The following is a 20,334-nucleotide window of genomic DNA, read 5'->3' as shown; positions in this document are numbered from 1 at the left end:
TAAAGGACTGCACATGCACTTTTTAATTGAGCTCACCCATTTGTTGAAAAAGGAGACAAAGCCATATCCTTTAGACTTCCCTGTTGCCATGTCTTTTACCACTCTGGCATCTCTGAAATCAGAAATAATCAGAAGTTTAGGTTTACACACTCTCCTCTGTGTATCAAGTGAGAATGTCATACACAACTCATTTTTATGTTTCATCTTCATTAAAATGAACCTTTAATGCATATTCACCTTTTTATTCTATAACATTTATCATGTATTAGCAAATGAGGCTTTATAAACATGCAAATCAATAACTACTTAAACATATATGTATATACTGTACAAAAACTGCCTCCCACTTCAAAAAGTTTTTAAACTTTCAAATCTTAAGCATGGTAAAAGCAGCTATTCGTATGAAATTGCTTAACCATTTATAGGGTTCACAGGCACATTAGATGAATGGCTTTCTTTAACCATGCAATTTATAATTTTCTATTTGATACCACATACTACCTAATCATTAAAAAATTAAAATATAAAACTGGAAACTGAAAGAATGAAAAGCTGTATATTTCCTAAATTAATTAAATTACTTCATTTTCTCAGATCAATTGACACCCCCCTTTTGGACTATGGGTAAATTTTGAGAACTTGATGTTTTCAGAAATGCTAAATCATTGAAGAAAAACAGTAGACACACACTTTAAACTATATAAGAAAAGATTTTATACTGAATTTTAAAATAGCAATCATATAAGATTGATTGGAAACTACAAGATATAAAAGCAAAATTTTAAAAAGTCAGAAAGTAAAAAAGCACGCCAACATTTATCCACTGTGAACCGTAGCTTGTAGTTAGCCAGGGCAATTCTGTCCATTCTTCAGAGATACTCTGCAAAATAACCAGAGCCCTATTATTTGAGATTGAGTAAAAAAACCCAGCCATGATAGCTAAAACTCCATACCTCAAAAAATTGGACTCAAATTGTGCTTCACAGGCAATCTGCTTTTAAGTTAGCCAGGTATGTCACAATGCTTGTTCTCTCAGGACACATGAACAAAACAGGCACTTTCACAACAAAAACCCAAGTCAGAAAGCCATGCAATATAATTTTATATTAAAGTATACATAAGCACATTTCGATCAATTTAGAAGTGATTTATTAAGTGTTTAGAGTCAAAATGACAAAGAGGTGGTGGTGAAAGGGAAAACTAATGCAAGTCACTTCTCAATATGAAAAAATACTTATATTAAATTATCGGTATGGTACACATGCATTTAATTTGGTAGCTGATTCACTTCTATAGCAAAATTTGTTAAACTACTCTAAACTCAAGGAATATAAACTGTATAAGTTAGGGCACAAAAGTACTATATCTTTTATACTACATATTCTAATAGGCCACCACTTACTGCACCCCATGTATAAACTGAGCACTGTTGTAGGATTTCTACAGAGAATACCTGACTATCATGACGAGAACCTTTCAATATATATTTATCTCCTTTAACAGAAAAAGGAAATGATGCTACCAACTGAGAATGGTTCTTTTAAATTTAGGAACGCTAACTCCTTGGGTAGCCTAAAACTTAAACGTTATATGTTACCTCAAATTAAAAGTATCATCTATAAGTTATAAAGAAAGGACTTACCAAAAAAAAAAAAATATATATATATACACACACACACACACACACACACACACACACACACATCAATAATTATGGTTAATCATAAGAAAATCTAGCCTATAATTATTATACCAACATATTTAACAAAAAGAAATTACTGATACATGATTAAAGTCATGAAATTATTAAAATCTGAATGTCATTTAACTGAAAATCACTGACTGTTAAACAATCTTTATCTAATCCCAAACTAAAATCCCCATGTTTTCACAGAAGCTACTTCAACCAAAATCAAAGCATTTAATAAAATAGCTGTTTGAATCTGTTAAAATGTTAGAAAATTTTTTTCTTCTCAAAGTTAAGTTTCATGATATGTTAGCCTTGAAATATATTTAAGTCTTACTTATTTCTGAAAGGATTCTCTAAGGAAGAAGCAGCAAAGATCTAGATCAGGGTTCTTTAATCCTTCTTTAATCCTTTTATGGTCCTGTGACTACTCTGAAAATAGGATAAAACTTACAAAGATACTCCATACCAAAATGAAAACAAACACAAAATTTTGTATACAGAGATTTATAGAGCTTTTGAGAGGCCACAGGTTAAGACCTTCCAGTCTAGATATTTGAAAGCAAGCTAACCATCATGAAAACCCTAAGACAGATTAAAAGGAACAATCAGTAAATTAGAACTTTACTTATTTTCCTAATCAGTTCTCACAAAGAAAAATGTTGCCTAACAGACGAGTCCATTTATAAACCCTAATCTTCCAGCCATTCCATGTTCACTGTTCATTTTCATCCTACCAATGAACTACAACTCTTCAAATGAAAACTCTCCAAATCTACCACCAATACTATTGGCATTTATTTTCCAGTCTCCTCATCTTTTCATCTCTGCTGTTGGTCTGTTTCTCAAACTAAACCAAAGCTAACATGCCCTTTTTACTACTCTTTCTAGCTAGAAAAATAATAAAGCAACGAGAAATCCCAAAAATCTGTTTTCTAAATTCAACAAGTACCTATAAGTAAATACTGTAATCAACTTATTCTTACTGTATTATGGCATGCTTTTCAAAATACTGAAGTTCTCTTATGATGAACACTACCTTCAGTGAGCTATTTACAAAGGGCCTAAACTGTATGATTAATAACAAATGCAAGCAAGACAGTGCTACACAAAATACATAAAGGCATTATTATTAACAGTAACAACAACCACAAAAGAGTAGATACCTGGGGATTAACATTTAACAACTGCTTCTTAGGGTCAATTGTTAAGGTTTCTTTTTGTTAAAATATATTGACACAAAATGCATGGTATCATAGAAGTGCCCCAACGGTCCAAATACCTTAGTCACAGCACAAGGTTACTAAAGATTATGACCAAGTTAGCAAGACACTTATATAAAAGAAACAATGTGGACAATAGCAAATTTGTCTCTTAAGAGCTCATGCTAACTGAAAAAGGATTTTAAAATAATTGAAGACCGAAGATTTATTTATCAATGGGAAAACAGTCTTGGGCTATAAACTGCTTAAATAGTCTCTAAACGAAATGTATTATATTCAAATATTAAAAAATTAATGTCCAAAATTCATAACAGATTTTCAAATTACTTCTACATAAGACTGTTTCTAATTAAAATCAGTTTAAGTTTATCTTCTGTTACTTACGATATTCTTCCAAATGGTGCAAAAGCAGCTTTTATATCTTCAGTTGTAATTTCAGGACTGAGATCACCAACAAAGACATGGAAATGATCTTATAAAAGGGAAGGAAGGGGAAGTGAAAAGAAAAATAAAATTTTAGAATTTAAAATATATTAACATTTATTCAATAAAGTAATCTTAATTTATGGATTATAGAAAAGTTTAACACTATCCTATGTCTATACAAATTCTATCAATTTTACACATAATGAATCAAGGTCATAATATAGGAAAGATTCTCTTAAAGACTGTGACATATCTAACTGGAAACTGACAATTCTATTTCTACTTACAGCCAATGACTACACTGGTCTAAGACAATAAACTAGTATAAGTTTCGCAAAAAAATTTAATGACTTAATTACCATTCTAATAGTAATTATTTACATTTATCCAGTTTACCACTACATTAAAGTTTTAAAATTAAAATAAAATAGTGGTACTGTGAGATACGTAGACTAGATTTGCCTCAGTTAAGACAATCTGCTGAAGCTAACTACATGATATACTTGGTTTAACCATATTTTGTGAAGAACAATCAAAGAAATACCTTGCATTGCAACAGTTTGATGTTAAAGTATTTGACAGTTTTCTCAAAAGCCAACAGTTTTGGTTGCCCAGACATTACACCATTCAGTTTATGTGAATCCATGTGCAAGTGAACTAAGACTGAAGGCAACAGAATGAAAACAGTAATCCCTTCACTTTATATCAGAACCATTAAAAAAGCATTGGAGAGAAATAACGATCCCATATGTGAAGTTTTTTTTTTTTAAAAAAGGAAACATTTTAAAAATACAAAATAGTTGGATCAACACTTTAAAGGAACACATACATCAACTTTGACAAAGTATATTTGGAAAGAAAAGTTACCCCCATTTGGCAGGCCTTAAGCAACATATTGGATTGCCATTTGGGAAACACAGTTTCAGGAGCAACTCAAGCAATCAGAAGATCTGGGTATGAAGCACAGACCATGACCTCAAGGAAGCAGGGTATCTTGCCCTTTAGTTGGTGAAAGTATTTCTAAGGCATCAGCTGCTACCAAGGGGGTCAGAGAGCTTGAAATAGCACCAAAGTAGTGGACAAGCCACACTTGGTCAACACTGGGAAGAAGGGGGAAAAATATTGCCTGAGAGACAAACAGAAATATGACCTCCTCCCTCCCACCTCCCCCCGGTATCAAACAAAAAAACTTCAAGTGGTTAGTGAATACCCTTTCAAGAGATTTCATTTTATGTTTAAGAAGATACAATTACCTTGTGAACGCTGTGTGCTGACAACGGTACTACCTGATGACAAAGATTAGATTTGTTCTTAAATTTATTAACACAAACACATTCAATCATATCTTAGGATAACGATCAAAACATTACTGCAAACATGTATGATGTTTATATGCTTTATAATAAAACTACTGTGTACAATAAAAACAAACGTTCAAAGAGTATAAAATATACTTACTGCTTGTATCTTTCTTTTGACTGCTGGGGGTTGTTGCCCAATTCACTTTGACTTCCTAAAAAAATTTTCAACATTTATACTCCATAAAAATAAAGCTCAAAATCAGTTATTAACAAGATTTATATCTATAAACACATAGAAAAGTATATGTTGTAGATGAAACATTCAAGGGGATACCAGTTCTGGTCAGTTTTAATACTTATCTTTTAACCTACACTTGCGCAAATGTTGGCAAATCCTAATCTTACGTACTTCTGTTAACATTCAACTAACCTTTCTTATCTAAAGTAACAATAAATTCTTTCCTTTTATTCTTCCCTATTACTATCCAAAGTTCTAGACGTTTCATCCAAGCTTGAGTAATTCAACAAATATTTTAGTATTTACCATGTGTGAGGCACCATGAAGAATACCAACATAAACATGTCCTCTAAAAGCTTAATCCCATCTTTCAAATATTAAATGTGACCTTTTGCTATAATGTGAATATAGCATTTCCAAAAGATAAACAAAAGTGCATGCAACAAAAATTTTCAAGTCACATTCATTCATTCACTTTGAGAGAGAGAGGGAAAACAAGTGGGGGAGAGGGCAGAGAGAGAGAGACACAGAGAGAGAGAGAGAGAGAGAGAGAGAAACAGAGAGACAGAGAGAGAGAGACAGAGAGAGAGACAGAGAGAGAGAATCCCAAGCAGGCTCCATGCTCAGTAAGGAGCCGGACACAGGGCTCAACCCCACAACCCTGGGATCATGACCTGAGCCAAAATCAGGAGTCAGACGCTCAACTGAGCCACCAAGACATCCCTCAAGTCACCTTCTTTAATTATGATAGCTTACCTTACCCATTATCTTCCGCCCATTCATAGCAGCTAGCGCTGCAGCTGCATGACGATGCTCATAAAACTCCACAAAACAATATGGATCATTTCCAGCTGTCTGTTGAAGAAACACAAAAGTCAAATTTAAGTTGTACACTCTTATTACCTTGGAATTACGTAAAGTTTTGTATATCTCAATAATTAGGCCAAGGAGAATGAAGGGTCCATTCTATAAGTAAACCTTCAGATAAGGAAGTAAACACTTAAAAAATGAAATATAGTAATTTTATAGAACATAATCTTCTTTGGGGCACCTGGGTGGCTCAGTTGGTTAAGCCTCTGACTTTGGCTCACATCATGATCTCAGTTTGTGAGTTCGAGCCCCACATCCAGCTATGCACTGAGTGCAGAGCCTACTTCAGATCCTCTGCCTCTTTCTCTGTCCCTCCTCAATGTGAGCCCACACCTCCCCCAATAAACCTTCTCTTTTTAGTGTTTATTTTTGAAAAAGACAGAGAGGGAGCACGCAAGCAGCGGATGAGCAGAGAGAGAGGGAGACACATAATCGGAAGCAGGCTCCAGGCTCTGAGCTGTCAGCACGAGCCCAATATGGGGCTCGAATTCATGAACCACAAGATCATGACCTGAGTCAATTGGATGCTTAATGAACTGAGCTACCCAGGCAGCCCCTCAAAAATAAACATTAAAACAAAACAAAACAAATTATCTTCTTCAACAGGTTATACTATACTACTATATGTAATTGAATTTTGTATTAATGATTAAGTGTCCTACTTACGGATGGATGGATATATAAGCTAAACACACATTTCTTATCATATAATTATTTTTTTATGCTACAGACATTAGTTAAGTTTGACCAGACTCATGGTTTCTCAGTGCTGGCTTTTAATGATCTTTTCTCTCCCTTCCCTGTTATGTGTTACCTTTATTGCTATAAACACACATATATCCTTACTGCTTCTAATTTGCTAAGTAGAAAATCTCACCCAACCTTTTTAAACCTGTTTCGGGCTCTGAAAACTAAAGAGGTTTTCTGGTAAAGGAAGTTTTTAGATCTTAGAATGTGGATGGACTTTCTGGGGCGCCTGGGTGGCTCAGTCGGTTGAGTATCTGACTTGCTTTTGGCTTAGGTCATGATCCCAGGGTTGCAAGATCAAGCCTTGAGTTGGGCTCTGTGCCGAGTGTGGAGCCTATTTGAGATTCTCTCTCTCTCCCTCTGCCCCTCTCCCCAGCTTGGATGCTCTCCCTCCGTGAAAAAAAAAAAGGGTGGGGGGCGTCTGGGTGGCTTAGTTGGTTAAGTGTCCAACTTTGGCTCAAGTCATGATCTCACCGTTCAGGAGTTCGAGCCCTGCATTGAGCTCTCTGCTGCCAGCATGGAACCTGCTTTGGATACTCTATCCCCTTCTCTCTGCCTCTCCCCTGCTCTTTCTCACTCTCTCTCAAAATAAATAAACTTAAAAAACAAACAAACAAAAAGAATGTGGACTTTTTGACAATTTTTTGCCTGCTTAGAAGTCTTTTAAAAATTCTCTTCTTTTCTGATGTTTCAAGTATCTGAGGTCTGATAATAGGTGAAGCTTGGATGCTTTACTGTAAATTAAAGCGGCAGAAAAACACCCCTATTTTATACCTATCTGGAAAATATAAAATGACTTTAGAGTCCATTTTTTAATTATTTCCATAATCTAAGTATAATTGTTAAAATAGGAAACTAATTCAAAAGACCAGAATGACACTAAAGAAATATACTATTTTGTTTCAAGCACAATTAATTTTTTAAACAAGTGATTGGCAAGGATTTGTAAAAACGTTAGAGTAAGGAGGCAACCACAAGGCAATCATTATTTTATTTTAAAAACATCAGGGTGGCTCAGCCGGTTAAGCGTCTGACTCTTGGTTTTGGCTCAGGTCATGATCTCACAGTTCGTGGGTTTGAGCCCTGCATCGGGCTCTGTGCTGACAAGGCTGAGCCTGCTTGGGATTCTCTCTCTCTGTCTCTCTCTCTCTCTGTCTCTCTCTCCCTCTCTCTGCCCCTCCACGCCGCATTTCTCTCACTCTCAAAATAAATAAAACTTAAAAAAAAAAAATCAGAGAATATAAAAATGTTTTAAAAATTGCATAATTCAAACTAATGCTACACTTAATGGTAATTCTATTAGAAAGGTCAGTGTTGTCAGGCATCAGAATGTGATCAGAAAAAACAGCTTACATTTAAGTGTAATCAAATGAAAAAGTATCTTCATTTTACTTAATCTGTACCCAGAAAAAACTGTATTTCTTACATAAAAAGAACCTAAGCATTCACACTATCAGCCTTCATATTCCAAAGACTATAACATTCATAAATATGAACACCTTTGTCCAACAGTGTGAATAGACTGGAATTCAGTCGTTTCTTTTAATTTTAGAGAGAGAACTCGAGAGTAGCGGAGAGGGGCAGGAGAGAGAGAATCATAAGCAGGCTCCATACTGAGCGTGGAGCCCAAAGTGGGACTTAATCCCATGACCCTGGGATCATGACCTGAGCCAAAATCAAGTTTTATGCTCAAGTGATGGAGCCAACCATGTGCCCCAGACTTGCCTTTTTATGCATACTATGCTTCAGGGTTAACAGCAATCACAAATGAATGAATTCAATGTTTTTTTCTATACATTATGGTCTGATCAATGGGAACTGCCACCACACAAGAAAAGCTTGAATCGTGACATTTTAAAAGTTAAAAACACTTTCATAAAAAAACAAAAAAACCCACTTTCACAACCCATTATTTTTGACCTAATTTCTCAATGTAATCGTAATAACTGATTTTCCAGATTAGCCAATGACACCACATATAAAACAATGCTGATGCATCAGTGCACATTAAAACAAGAACCTACTATAGTTGCCATCTGCTCAGGAAATGATTAGTTCCATTCTCTTCTTCCTTTATTTATTAGTAAAACAAATTAAACTCATTAGCTAAGACTGATTCAAAGATATTAAAGTTACTAGGAATTTAGACTATATGACCTAATTTTTTTCCTCAAGTTTCATTTATTCAAGTAATCTCTACACCACATGTGGGGCTTGAACTCACAACCCCAAGACCAAGAGTTTTGTGCTCTTCTGAGCGAGCCAGGTGCTTTTTTTTAATGACCTTGCAGGTTTTATTTTTTATTTTTTTTAAGTAATCTCTATACCCAATGTGGGGCTCAAACTCACAACCCTGAGATCAAGAGTTGCATGTTCTTCTCAGCCAACCAGGCACTTTTGTATAAACTAAGTTCATGGAGGAGGGGCACCTGGCTGACTTAGTTGGGTGAGTATGTGACTCTTGACCTTGGGGTTGTGAGTTCAAGAGTCCCATGTTGGATATAGAGCATATTTAAAAATATAAAAATAAAACTATTCTTTAAAAAAAATTCCTGAAGTCATGGGTTTAAATTATGTATTAAAAAAGAAGAAAGCTGGGGTGCCTGGGTTGCTCAGTTGGTTGAGCGTCCGACTTTGGCTCAGATCATGATCTCACTGTTCTTGAGTTTGAGCCCCACGTTAGGCTCTGTTCTGATAGCTCGGAGCCTGGAGCCTGCTTCAGATTATGTGTCTCCCTCTCTCTCTGCCCTCGCTCATACTCTGTCTCTCAAAAATAAACATACATTAAAAAAATAAAATAAAATAAAAATAAAAACATAAAAAAGAAGAGAGTTAACTAAGTAAAATACCCTTACATCCATAATCATTTTGCAGTTTTTACAAGGTCCAATCTGGCTAAAGAGCTGGAGAATTAGAGCTTCTGTCACATCTCTGGAAAGGTTGCCGACATATCTGAAACACAAAGAAAAACAACTTACCATTTTAAATTTGCTTCTTTTGCATCGGTTTCTAAAGTTGCTTACTGAAAAAGAAATTTGGGGAATAGGTAGATCTCTGCTTTAAACTACACTATTAGGAAGAGATTCTAAGTTTGTGAGAACTTCAAATTTTCTTTCAAAGCAGATGTATGACATGTTACTTGTAAATACGTTGACACCACTAGTAGAGGAGAATCTTATGTATGTGTGTTTAGTCAAGGTTTTGCAAATTAAACCTGTTCTTTGTTTCTAAGTTTGTAGGCTTACCTTAGGAAGACACACTTTAAAAAATCTCAAATGAATTATTAGATGTGTAGAATATTTTATACAATTGATTTTGGGAAGCTTTGCAGTTAGTTCTACTACAGTATTACTGAGAACATTAAAATTTCCTCAATTTTTAATTCATACAATTCCCCTTATACTATCCAACCAATACTTTGGTTTACACAATATATTTTTGAAAAATCATGGGTAAATCACTTAGCACCTGTTGCACATGGTCATGAAGGGATGGGAAATCTTCCAATGAATATTACTAATCAGTGAAGTATAGAGGGAGGAGGATTCCAGGAGACTTTTAACAGATAATATGCCTTGGTGACTAACAAATGTAATTAATGTAAATGGTGTATTACAGGACCACATGACTGGGATAATCTTTAAAGGGTTTAAAGAAATTTTAAAAATGGGATTTTGAAATGAGATTACTTCTAGATATAAGAGTTGGAGGTCTATCACTTCTGAAATCAGAAAGCGTCTCCCAACAACTGTAATTGCTCATTTTTCTCCCCAGAAAAATAAACATCCACACATGCCAGAAAGTATAGATTCAATTCCTTCCTTCCATTTACTCGTTCAATAGACATGTATTTAGTGCTTACCACCAAAGCATTGGAATAGGTTAAAATGGCAAAGGGAGAAGGACTGAGTCTTCAGAAACAATGAACATTTAAAGATCAGGTAATGATACTCAAAAATCAACAGCAACATCTATACCCAACAACAATTTTTCCAGTATCAGAGGCTATTACATCAGGTCCTTTTCCTGAACATTGGTAATTAAAGGGAAGGAATTAAGCATTCATCTTGCCCTGAGTAGAAACTCCAGTGTGGTATAATCTAATAGTTCTAGTTGATGAGGGTGAAACTCTCATTTACAGAAAAATGCTGGTCAATAAGTGTAGAGAGAATTAAATTAGTAAACTATGCATAAGCCCTACTGAAATGATTAAGTCAGGCAAGAATAATTAATGGATGCAAAACCATTACATGAAAGGATGGTGTGAAAATGGATATTTGCAGGGTCCCAAAGTTATAACACAGATTACTTAACATTGTAAAGGGGGGGCGCCTGGGTGGCGCAGTCGGTTAAGCGTCCGACTTCAGCCAGGTCACGATCTCACGGTCCGTGAGTTCGAGCCCCGCGTCAGGCTCTGGGCTGATGGCTCGGAGCCTGGAGCCTGTTTCCGATTCTGTGTCTCCCTCCCTCTCTGCCCCTCCCCCGTTCATGCTCTGTCTCTCTCTGTCCCAAAAAAATAAATAAACGTTGAAAAAAATTTAAAAAAAAAATAAAAAAAAAAAACATTGTAAAGGGAAAACTCTACCCTAAGAGAGAGCTTTGGCTGTTTCACCACTGAGGGCCAGTGATCAAAACTTTAAATCATTTTATGGATGGACGAGAAATTGTGTTGTGTTGTACAATATAAATTACACAGTATCACCTATGAAGTATTCAAATAAACTAACTTGAATCTAGTCAAGGTTAAATTCAGACCTAAGTTTATAGAATATTGGACATATAAAACAATTATACAAATTCAGATATGAAGTATTATATAAGACAGCTTGTTTGATCTATTTATTATTTGAGAGAGAGAGGGAAAGAGAGAGACCACACGCATATGAGCATGGGGGAGAGGCAAAGGAAGAGAGAGAGAAAAATCTTAAGCAGGATCCATGCTCAGTGCCGAGCCCAATGCAGGGCTCTCGATCCCATGACCCCAGGATCATGACCTGTGCGGACATGAGACCTGAGTGGGAATCAAGAGTTGGACACTTAAACTCACTGAGTCCCCTGGTGCTCGTTTGATCTCTTTTAAAAAAAAAGTTGTCCTGGGGTGCCCACTTGGCTCAGTTGGTTAAGCATCTGACTTTGGTTCAGGTCAAGATCTCATGGCTTGTGCCCTAACGCCACACAGCCTGCTTCAGATCCCGTCTCTCTTTCCGTCCCCAACTCGTGCACACGTGTGTCCTCTCTCAAAAAATAAACAATGATAATAATTTAAAAATTGTCCTAGGGGTGCATGGGTGGCTCAGTTAAGTGTCTGACTCTTAAAAAATATATAAATAAAGTCCTAAAAAAATTAAAAAGAGTGGGCTGTTCTTGATTAAAAGAAACTTGAGGGGCACCTGGATGGCTCAGTCAGTTGAGTGTCAGGACTCTTGATTTCAGTTCAGGTCATAATCTCAGGGTCATGGAATCAAACCTGTGTCAGGCTCCACACTGAGCATGGAGCCTACTTAAGATTCTCTCTCTCCTTCCTCTGCCCCTCTCCCTGATGAATATGCTGGCTCTCTCTCTCTCAAATAAATAAAATGAAAACAAAAAATTTTTTTGAAAGACACGGACAACCAAATACAATGACTAATCCTTAACTGTAACCTAGATTTGGGGAGGAGGGTTAGCTTTTTCTTGCAGAATTCTAATCAATAAATGTAGAAGGAATGAGGGAAATCGCCACTAAACCACTACAGTAATAACTGCTATTGGCAAGATCCACCTACGGATCTTTTACTTGATGGAAATTTTAAGCAGAAATAGAATATGTGTAGAGCCTCAAAGTATCTCCTCTGAAATATTTAATGATTGGTTCTAACCAATGAATCGGTTCTCTTAATGTATATCCACATCTCCCTCTATGAAGTGAAGCTTAATTTCACTCTTCTTGAGTGTAGGCTAGTCTTAGTGACTCAATTCTAATGAATAGTGTTTAAAAAAAAAAAGTAGTCACTGTATAGTGGGAGAAACCCTCTCAAGAATGCCACAGTCATGAAAGACATCTCCTCCTCACATATTAAAGGAGAGTGAAGAGATGAGACGACTATATGCAATGTAGTATCCTGGAATTGGATCCTGGAATAGAAAAAGGACATTAGTAGAAAAACTGAGGAAACTGGAATAAACCTTGTAGTTAATAACAGTATTGTACCAATGCCAATTTCTTAGTTTTGATAACTATACCATGGTTTTGTAAGATTTTTACATTAAAGGAAGCTGGGTGAAGGTTATGTGAGAACTCTGTACCATCTTTTCAACTCTTCTATGCCTATTTTCACCTGACTCATAGCTATAAGAAAACCTTAGGATTGCATATGTGTAAATGAAAAAAAAAATGGCTCTTCCGAAAATTTAATTCTACCATCTACTCTCCTAAAGCTAGATAATCTAGTGACAAGCGGGCAGTATTTAGGGAACCAAAATGCCATCATCTACTCTTCCCAAAATTGTCCAATTTTCTGAGATATATTCTGAGTGATATTACCTACTTTGAAGATATGTAATTTTAAAAAAAAAGCTACTTTAAAAAGCACTGGGATTTGTATTGCTTTACAATTGTTTATTTAATGCAGACTGCTGCTTACTGTAAGCTCCAGGAGCCTCTTACATATAAATTTTACATACACCTGTTTAGAGAAATGCTTTTTAGGAGAAGTTACACAAACAACTTGCTCTCAACCTTCAACACCATTAAAATAAACTGCAAGTAACATATATAACATTTTCATATCAAACAAATCAAACAGCAAAATATTTTTCTTCCTCATGCAAATAAAAATAACCCATATTAGTTTTGCTTCTTAACAATAAGTTAAAATACCTACCTACTTCAAATTTTTAGCAGCTTAATGTTTCCAAATCTATTTGCTAAATAAATATTAATCTGAAACAGAAAGCCCAAATTTAAAATCTGCAGACCCTTTTTATACTCATGATACTTTCAATGGAAAAATAAACAAGTTTTTTATAGTTTGTAGAACACGCCATACTTTACAAAATTCATTCTCATTTAGTTTCTTTAGCTGTTCCATACTTTGTCACATACTACTCTGTTACTGAAGCCAAGAGGATTTCCAATTAACAGCACAGATTTAAGTTACATGTGTAGTTGGTTACTTATTTTTTGGGGAGCGCTGCCAAACATCTTGCTTCCTAGTTTTAGAGAAATCCTCATTCTATGGCAGAGGCTCACTTCTCTATAGAAGCCGGAAAGTCTTGATATGGTTTTGTAGTCTCCCCTGCATGTGATCTAGGCGAGGTTGATTAGAGTAACTAGTCCTGAGAACAGAAGACAAAGATAGACAAACAGAAGACAAAGAAGCAGAGACTGAAGAAAATCCATTTTGGTGGCAAACAGCAGTGGAGTCCCATGTCCAGTGAAAGTGGAGGCTGTGGTATCTGGTTCTCAGTGGATGTGATAGTAGCATCCTGAGAGTTTGTGGCCTGACAGCAGTCTCTCTTTCCTGAACATTTTCTAAGTCAGGTTCCATAACCTTCCTGCAAATGTGGGAGTTTCCAATAGCTTGTTTTTATAAATTCTTTTACTGCTTAAATTTTTTGCTCCTTGCATTAAAAAAAATCCCAGCTGATACAAAAATTGATACCGGAGCAGCAGTAAGCCAAGGTTCTCTGTCATGTCTATCAGACCACTAAACAAAAATGTAATTTTCTTACATTTATATAAGTTTTTATTTTTCAAATGCTTTTTTTTAAACATTAAACTATCCCTTTTTAGCTGTTCCATGGATTTCTCGTTAACAGCGTAGACTGAAGTATCCCATGTTGATATTTATTATACCAACATTGAGATTATGTGCCAATCCTGTGTAGAACTGTTATGGCAAACAGACTTCCATGGACTAAAAAATGTCTTCCTGGGGCAAGTGGATAGATATGAATAGGAACTGTATATATTAGCTAACAATAGTGTACCAAAATAGTTTCTTTAATATGAAAATTGTATTGTGGCTATGTAAGACAATGCCCTTGTTCTTAGGAAATACATGGCAAAGCATTTAGGCCTGAAATGTCAGTCTTTTCAAATGGTTCATCCAAAAAATATACTTGGATAAGGCAAATTTGGCTATTAGCAACTGGTAAATCCACAAAAAAGGTACCTACGTCCTCAACATAGTATTTTTTTTTACTTTTCTGTGGGTTTTAAGTTTTTCAAAATGAAAACTACTCGAGAAGAATCAATGGAAAAAGTCATCAGTACTACCAATTAACACTCAACAGTTCTGCCAGGGATAGGATTTCACACCAATTTAATATACATTTTCGAAGCTGATAATAAAGTTCAAATAGTTATAAAACTGGAATCCAAAATGTTTAAAATACTCATTTTTATTAGTATAGCTCTAGAAAATTTAACCCACAGTAAAAATTTACAAAGCAGAATGCTGTATTGGGTTTGACATGCAAACATTGTATCGAAGTGCAGAATTTGCTAGGACGCTTCTGTAAATGAGTTAAAAACATGAATAAGTTTTTATCTAATAGCAAATTCCTTATGAGTAGAGATTCTCACTTTTATTCATAGTATATATCTAGTGTTGAGAGCCCTACCTGGAACATTTTAAGTACTCTGTAAATATCTGTCAAAGAGATAACTGTATGCTCTCAGAATTACTATCGAACATTTCCAATTTGCTAGATAATTATCCCGTTTTGCCTGAGTTATGCTGATTCAGAAGGAAATGTGTCTTTTACTAATTATGAAATCATGTAGAACAGCAAACGCTTGTACATATACATCAGCTTCATAACCTATTACTTAACAATTGTCACTTTTCTGATACCTGAACCTCTTAGTAGCTGGCACTTCCTTCACTTGGGAGTTCAGACCATATACCTAAACCAGCCTGAATAAATGTATCTAAAGCTGTGCCTCAAGACATCCTAAGACTCCATGCTCTCAAGACTGTTCTCATTTTTATATTTTGCAACAAACTAACATTTTTTAAGATTTTAAAGTAATCTCTACACCCCAGTGGGGCTGGAATTTACAACCCAGAGATCAAGAGTCCACATGCTCTACTAACTGAGCCAACCAGGTGTGTCACAAACTAACATTTTTAATTAACTTTTTAAAAGTTCATTTGTTTTGGGAGAGAGAGGGAGAGAATCCCAAGCAGGTTCCACACTCTCAGTGCAGAGCCCACATGGGGCTCAATCCCACGAACTGTTGAGATCGTGACCCGGGCCAAAATCAAGACGACGCTTAACTGAACCACCCAGCTGCCCCCAAACTTTTTAGATGACTGATATTACACATTTGTAAACAAACCTACTAATTTTTGACTTCATTCTCACACCCCACTTCCAGTCTCTTGGTAATTCCTGTTGCTCTACTTTCAAAATATACCCCAAATCAAACCACTTCTCACAATGTCTCCTAGGTACTGCTGACAAGAAATTGAACACTGGCAATCTCTAAGTTAACAATGATGAACGCTCATCTGTGGCAAATGAAGGTATTTCCTCTGAGCCACTTAGGTACACAGATGACACTGAGATTTAGACTACCTTTTCCTCAAGAATGAAAATCTTGATTCATTGCTTGGAATTATACCAGCTTTTAAAACAAATGTAGTGATCACTTACCACAGACTGGATACTGTGCTAAGAACATATTAAAAAGACCCTGACTTGCAGGATCATTAAAACAAACATTTTATATAAAAAGTAAAAACACTGCTGGGAAAACTTCTGCGTTTAACTAACTTAGTCATGTTTAATCAAGACTGGTCTTACTGGAAGAATGGGGAGTTTTGGTTGAGGAGGTAGAAACCAGGGAGATAATAGGCAATGTTAGAGCATGGACTACTTTAGGGAAAAGATTCTTGGATGGAGTGTTCTAGTAAATAATACAAAGCACATTTAGCAGTAAGAGTTAAGAGTTGAGGACAGTAGAGTTGCAGGATGATGAACAAAAAGGTATATGACCCTGGGTGAGTTAAATTTCAAGCTTAGCTCTTCCTCAGCTGCAAAAATGGACTTTTTACTGCAGAGTTCTGATGAAGATTAAACAAGCATATAAAGCATTTAACAAAGAACCTAGCAATCATATGCATTCAGTAAGTATTTGAATAAAATTTCCTTCATTATTTCTCCTGCAATGGTTGGTCCCCTGTCCCCATACTAGTACAATTTAACTACCTGCTTTTGTAGACTGGCCTGAGAAAGCTGAAGTTGTCTTCATTATTTGATATTCCCAAATCAACGTAATAAAAAGGTTAAGTTCCCAGATATTTCTGGCAGTTTCTGAAATTAAAAATTTCAAAATAATGTAAGAATCTTAAATTTAAAGACATTATAAAAGATGAGCAGTGCTTAATCCAATATGCTGCTGGCTATCATACTTCTAGCAAAGAGGCAGGAAGAAAAAACGGTTTCCATAAAGCCTATGAGGCTAATAGTTTTTTAAGGAATATTAATCTACAATCTTTCAAAAAACAAGGGACACCCTTGCTTTTTGCAGTAATTCTTGCATCATATTAAGAAGATATTCAAAGTAACAGATTACCAGATAAACTAGCAAAAAGTGCACTGATCTCTTAAGAAAACAAGTGTAACTATAGTTCTCACAGATTAAAAACGGAAACACTTTTGGTGGTGAAAAAATAATCGATCAACTTCGTCACAACTGTAACATCTACAAAGTTTCAGAAAGAAACCTGAAATTGTATCTTTAACGCATGGAGTTCTCAAATCGCCAGTATTCTAAAAATAAAAACAAAAAGCCAGGTCAAAAATTCATCAGGCCTTTTCTTCTTTTCGGGAAAAGCAACAAAGGCAAAATCACCTCTTCAGAGAATACTTTGAAAAACAAAGGAGAACGCTGTGGGGGAAGCAACGTGACAAAGAAAATATCCCCAGCTGAGATCATTTAACACTAACAAATCTCAGAGGTGACTAAATCTGTTAAGGTATTTATCAACTGTTGCTTCAAAAAATCTGCCCGCTTGTTCAGCCAACATGTCAATCACAAAGTAGCAAGCGATGACAAAAATGCATTAAATCCATTTCCCTTCAGTCGAGAGCTATATACACCTCCAGGTGAGATTTCCATTTCAAAAAAAGCAGTTTCCAAATCCTTACGGTGTTGGGTTTTCGGCTTTATGGTCGGGGGAGGGGCACTACAAAAGGAAAGCCAAAGAGAGGTTAAAGAAAACTATTTGGCTTTTTTCCAACTGGCAACTGCAACAATAAAGTTTATCTCACTAAAAACTGAGCACAAGTAGCCTCAAGAGAAAAGCTATCAACAAGAAGCAAATGAAAGGAAGAGGAGAGTTTCTGGAGGAAATCAAAGTGAAATGAAAGAGAGACGGCTACAGAGATCAAAAGAGGTTAATGAAGAAGGTGGGGGGAGCGGGAAAAACAGAAGGAAAGCATGGGACAAAGAGAAAGGTTCACGGAGTTCTGAAAAAAGGTTTGAATGAAAAAGTCTTTTCTCCAGGCCTACGACCACAGACGGCCCGTGGCGGGGCCAAAGGCCACGCTATGGTGTAGCTCAGGCGATGCGATTAATTCAGAGGGCTGAGCCCCTCTCCCTCCACCTTGTCCTTTCACAGCCCGGGGCTGGGTCTCTAAGCATCCAGGTGTGCGCTACGGAGAAGAGCCGTGATATCTGGGAGTCCACAGAGAACAATAGGCTGGGGAGCGCGCCGAGCCGAGGCCTCCCTCCGGGACGACCACCATCCCGCCCCCCTCATCGCTGCCCCAGACTCACAGAGTCTTGGGCATCTCGTCCTCCATGGCTGCTGCTGTCGCGGCGGCGCCTCCGGGTCCAGCTCCCTACCCTTTACTACCTCCCAAATCTTTTGAGCGGCTATGGCTGCGGAATAGCGGGGTTTCTCGGCTAACCGGAGGTTACTCCGTCTACTCCTTCCGCGGCAATTACACTAAACCCCCTGGCGCAACGCGAACAATGAAGCCCCGATACAAGATGGCGGCGAGCCGGGAGTTTAGGAGCAGCCAGCGAAGTGACCCGGGCCGCGCAGGCGCAGAATAATCTTGCACTTTCAACCTCCCTCAATCCATAGGTTCACTTGTTGCGCAGCCGCTCTTCTAGCCGACACTAGGGATGTCTCAGACTGCGCAGGCGTAAGGATTAACTATTTCGGGACTTGTGTAGTTTTTTGTCATACGGTTCCAAGTTCGAATGTTTCAACAGTGAGTTATAATGAAAGAGAAATCTTCTTGGAAATTAAAAATTCTAACTGTTTCCCGAGGAAGAAAAGAGTGACAGTGTTCAAATCATCTCATAGCAAAAGCTGCTTGCGCCGCCCGGGAATCGAACCCGGGTCGCAAGAATGGGAATCTTGCATGATACCACTACACCAGCGACGCTGGTGGCTAGCTACCTTGCTGAAGTATTTTAGAACTTTCTACAAGCAAGCGTTTGTTCCTACATGAGGATGTTTATTCATTCAAAAATAATAAGGGTCTACAGTCTGCTATTTTTCATCGTTATAAAAAAGGATATTGTCTTCTCTCATCCCAATACAGTTGAGTGGGATTCCTATTTCCATTAAATTATTGTTCATTAAATGTGCATTAGAAATAATTTGTCTTGATGTTAACCAAATTTTTGAGAACCAGGAAAATATTTTCAGATATTTTCATTTCCTTGGTATACTCAATGCACTCTGGAAAATACTTAAGAAAGATTTACTTAATGCAAATCGGTCAAATAATCCTAAAACCAAATGAATCTGAAGATATACAAATTTTAGTCCTCCTCGAAGGAGGCGGAAAAATTAGGACTCTGAGATGTGGTTCAGTGTAGTCATTAAACATTTCGTGATGCATTTTATAAATTATGTGAAATATTTTTATATTTGTTTATTTTTGTGAAATATTTTTAAACATAGGAGAATGTACACATCCAAAAACGTGGTATCCTCTTTAGAATAGTTTCTTTAGGCTACACCCTAAGATTTACATTTTTGGAATTGTCTTTCGAATCCGTGGCACATTCTTCATTTTACTCAAAGATATTAAATATTAGTCTTTTGAAGATGGATAAGACAAGAGTTAATAGTGGGTAGTATTTTTAAAATAGCTTTTTGTGATATAATTCACCCATTTGAAGTATACGGTTCAGTGGTTTTAGTTTATTCACAAAGATGTGCAACCATTACTATAATCAATTTTAGAACACTTTCATTACTCCAAAAACAAAATTCTTATAAATTAGCTATCACTCTCTATCCCCCACCCCATCCAACTTCCTACTCACTAATCTATTGCTACAGATTTGCCTATCCTGGGAATATCATATAAATGGAATCATACAACATGTGGTTCTTCGTGACTGGCTTCTTTCACAATGCTTTTTACGGTTCATACAAGTTGTAGCGTGTATCAATACTTCATTTGTTTTTTGGCCAAATAATATGCCATTGTATGGATATAGCACAAGTATCTTTTAAACTTTAAAACCTTTATGAAAAATTTATTATGTTGTTTTGTAAGTTTTAAATTATTATATATTATGTATTATATGAGTATATATTTGTATATGTCATATAAATATATATTATTTGTTAATTTATATATTATATAAATATAAATTTATATATAAAATACATATAATAGGTTACTCCTGCTTTTGTCTTATTTTTCTACTACAGTGTTGCAGTAAGCATCCTAGTACCTATATCCTTATAACTGATTCTTTTATTTCTTTAGAATAGTTTCCCAAATGTGGGATTTTTGAATTAGATGGTATATTTATATATACGTATATTATACATATAATATATATATGTATATTATATATACATATAATATATA

General features: G+C 36.0%; 1 protein-coding gene and 1 non-coding gene across 23 annotated transcripts in view; both read right to left on the bottom strand.

Moving 5' to 3' along the window:
• Window positions 1-18,576, bottom strand: part of TIA1 (TIA1 cytotoxic granule associated RNA binding protein) — a 33,182-nt gene extending 14,606 nt beyond the window's left edge. Inside the window, exons 1-9 of one of the 22 annotated variants that reach the window (XR_015249130.1) lie at window positions 18,266-18,575; window positions 9,342-9,444; window positions 5,632-5,730; window positions 4,795-4,849; window positions 4,590-4,622; window positions 3,881-3,999; window positions 3,295-3,382; window positions 815-880; window positions 39-112 (exon numbers count right to left, since the gene is read on the bottom strand). Coding sequence is in view for 18 of the 22 variants with exons in the window: in XM_086700929.1 (XP_086557055.1) it covers window positions 3,326-3,382; window positions 3,881-3,999; window positions 4,590-4,622; window positions 4,795-4,849; window positions 5,632-5,730; window positions 9,342-9,444; window positions 18,266-18,291 (492 nt within the window). In the remaining 4 variants the exon portion in view is untranslated. The other 21 variants (XR_015249129.1, XR_015249128.1, XM_086700922.1 and 18 more) reach the window with 21 other exon arrangements.
• A 238-nt stretch (window positions 18,577-18,814) lies between these two features.
• On the bottom strand, window positions 18,815-18,885 carry TRNAG-CCC (transfer RNA glycine (anticodon CCC)). The gene has a single exon. It is a non-coding gene; the product is annotated as a tRNA-Gly (tRNA).
• Window positions 18,886-20,334: the final 1,449 nt, after the last annotated feature.

This window comes from Puma concolor, chromosome A3 (genome assembly GCF_028749965.1).
Source record: "Puma concolor isolate L17-30 chromosome A3, mPumCon1.1.hap2, whole genome shotgun sequence".
Classification (NCBI taxonomy): domain Eukaryota; kingdom Metazoa; phylum Chordata; class Mammalia; order Carnivora; family Felidae; genus Puma; species Puma concolor.
Note: the sequence above shows the minus strand (reverse complement) of the source record. Positions and strands in the feature narration are given on the sequence as shown.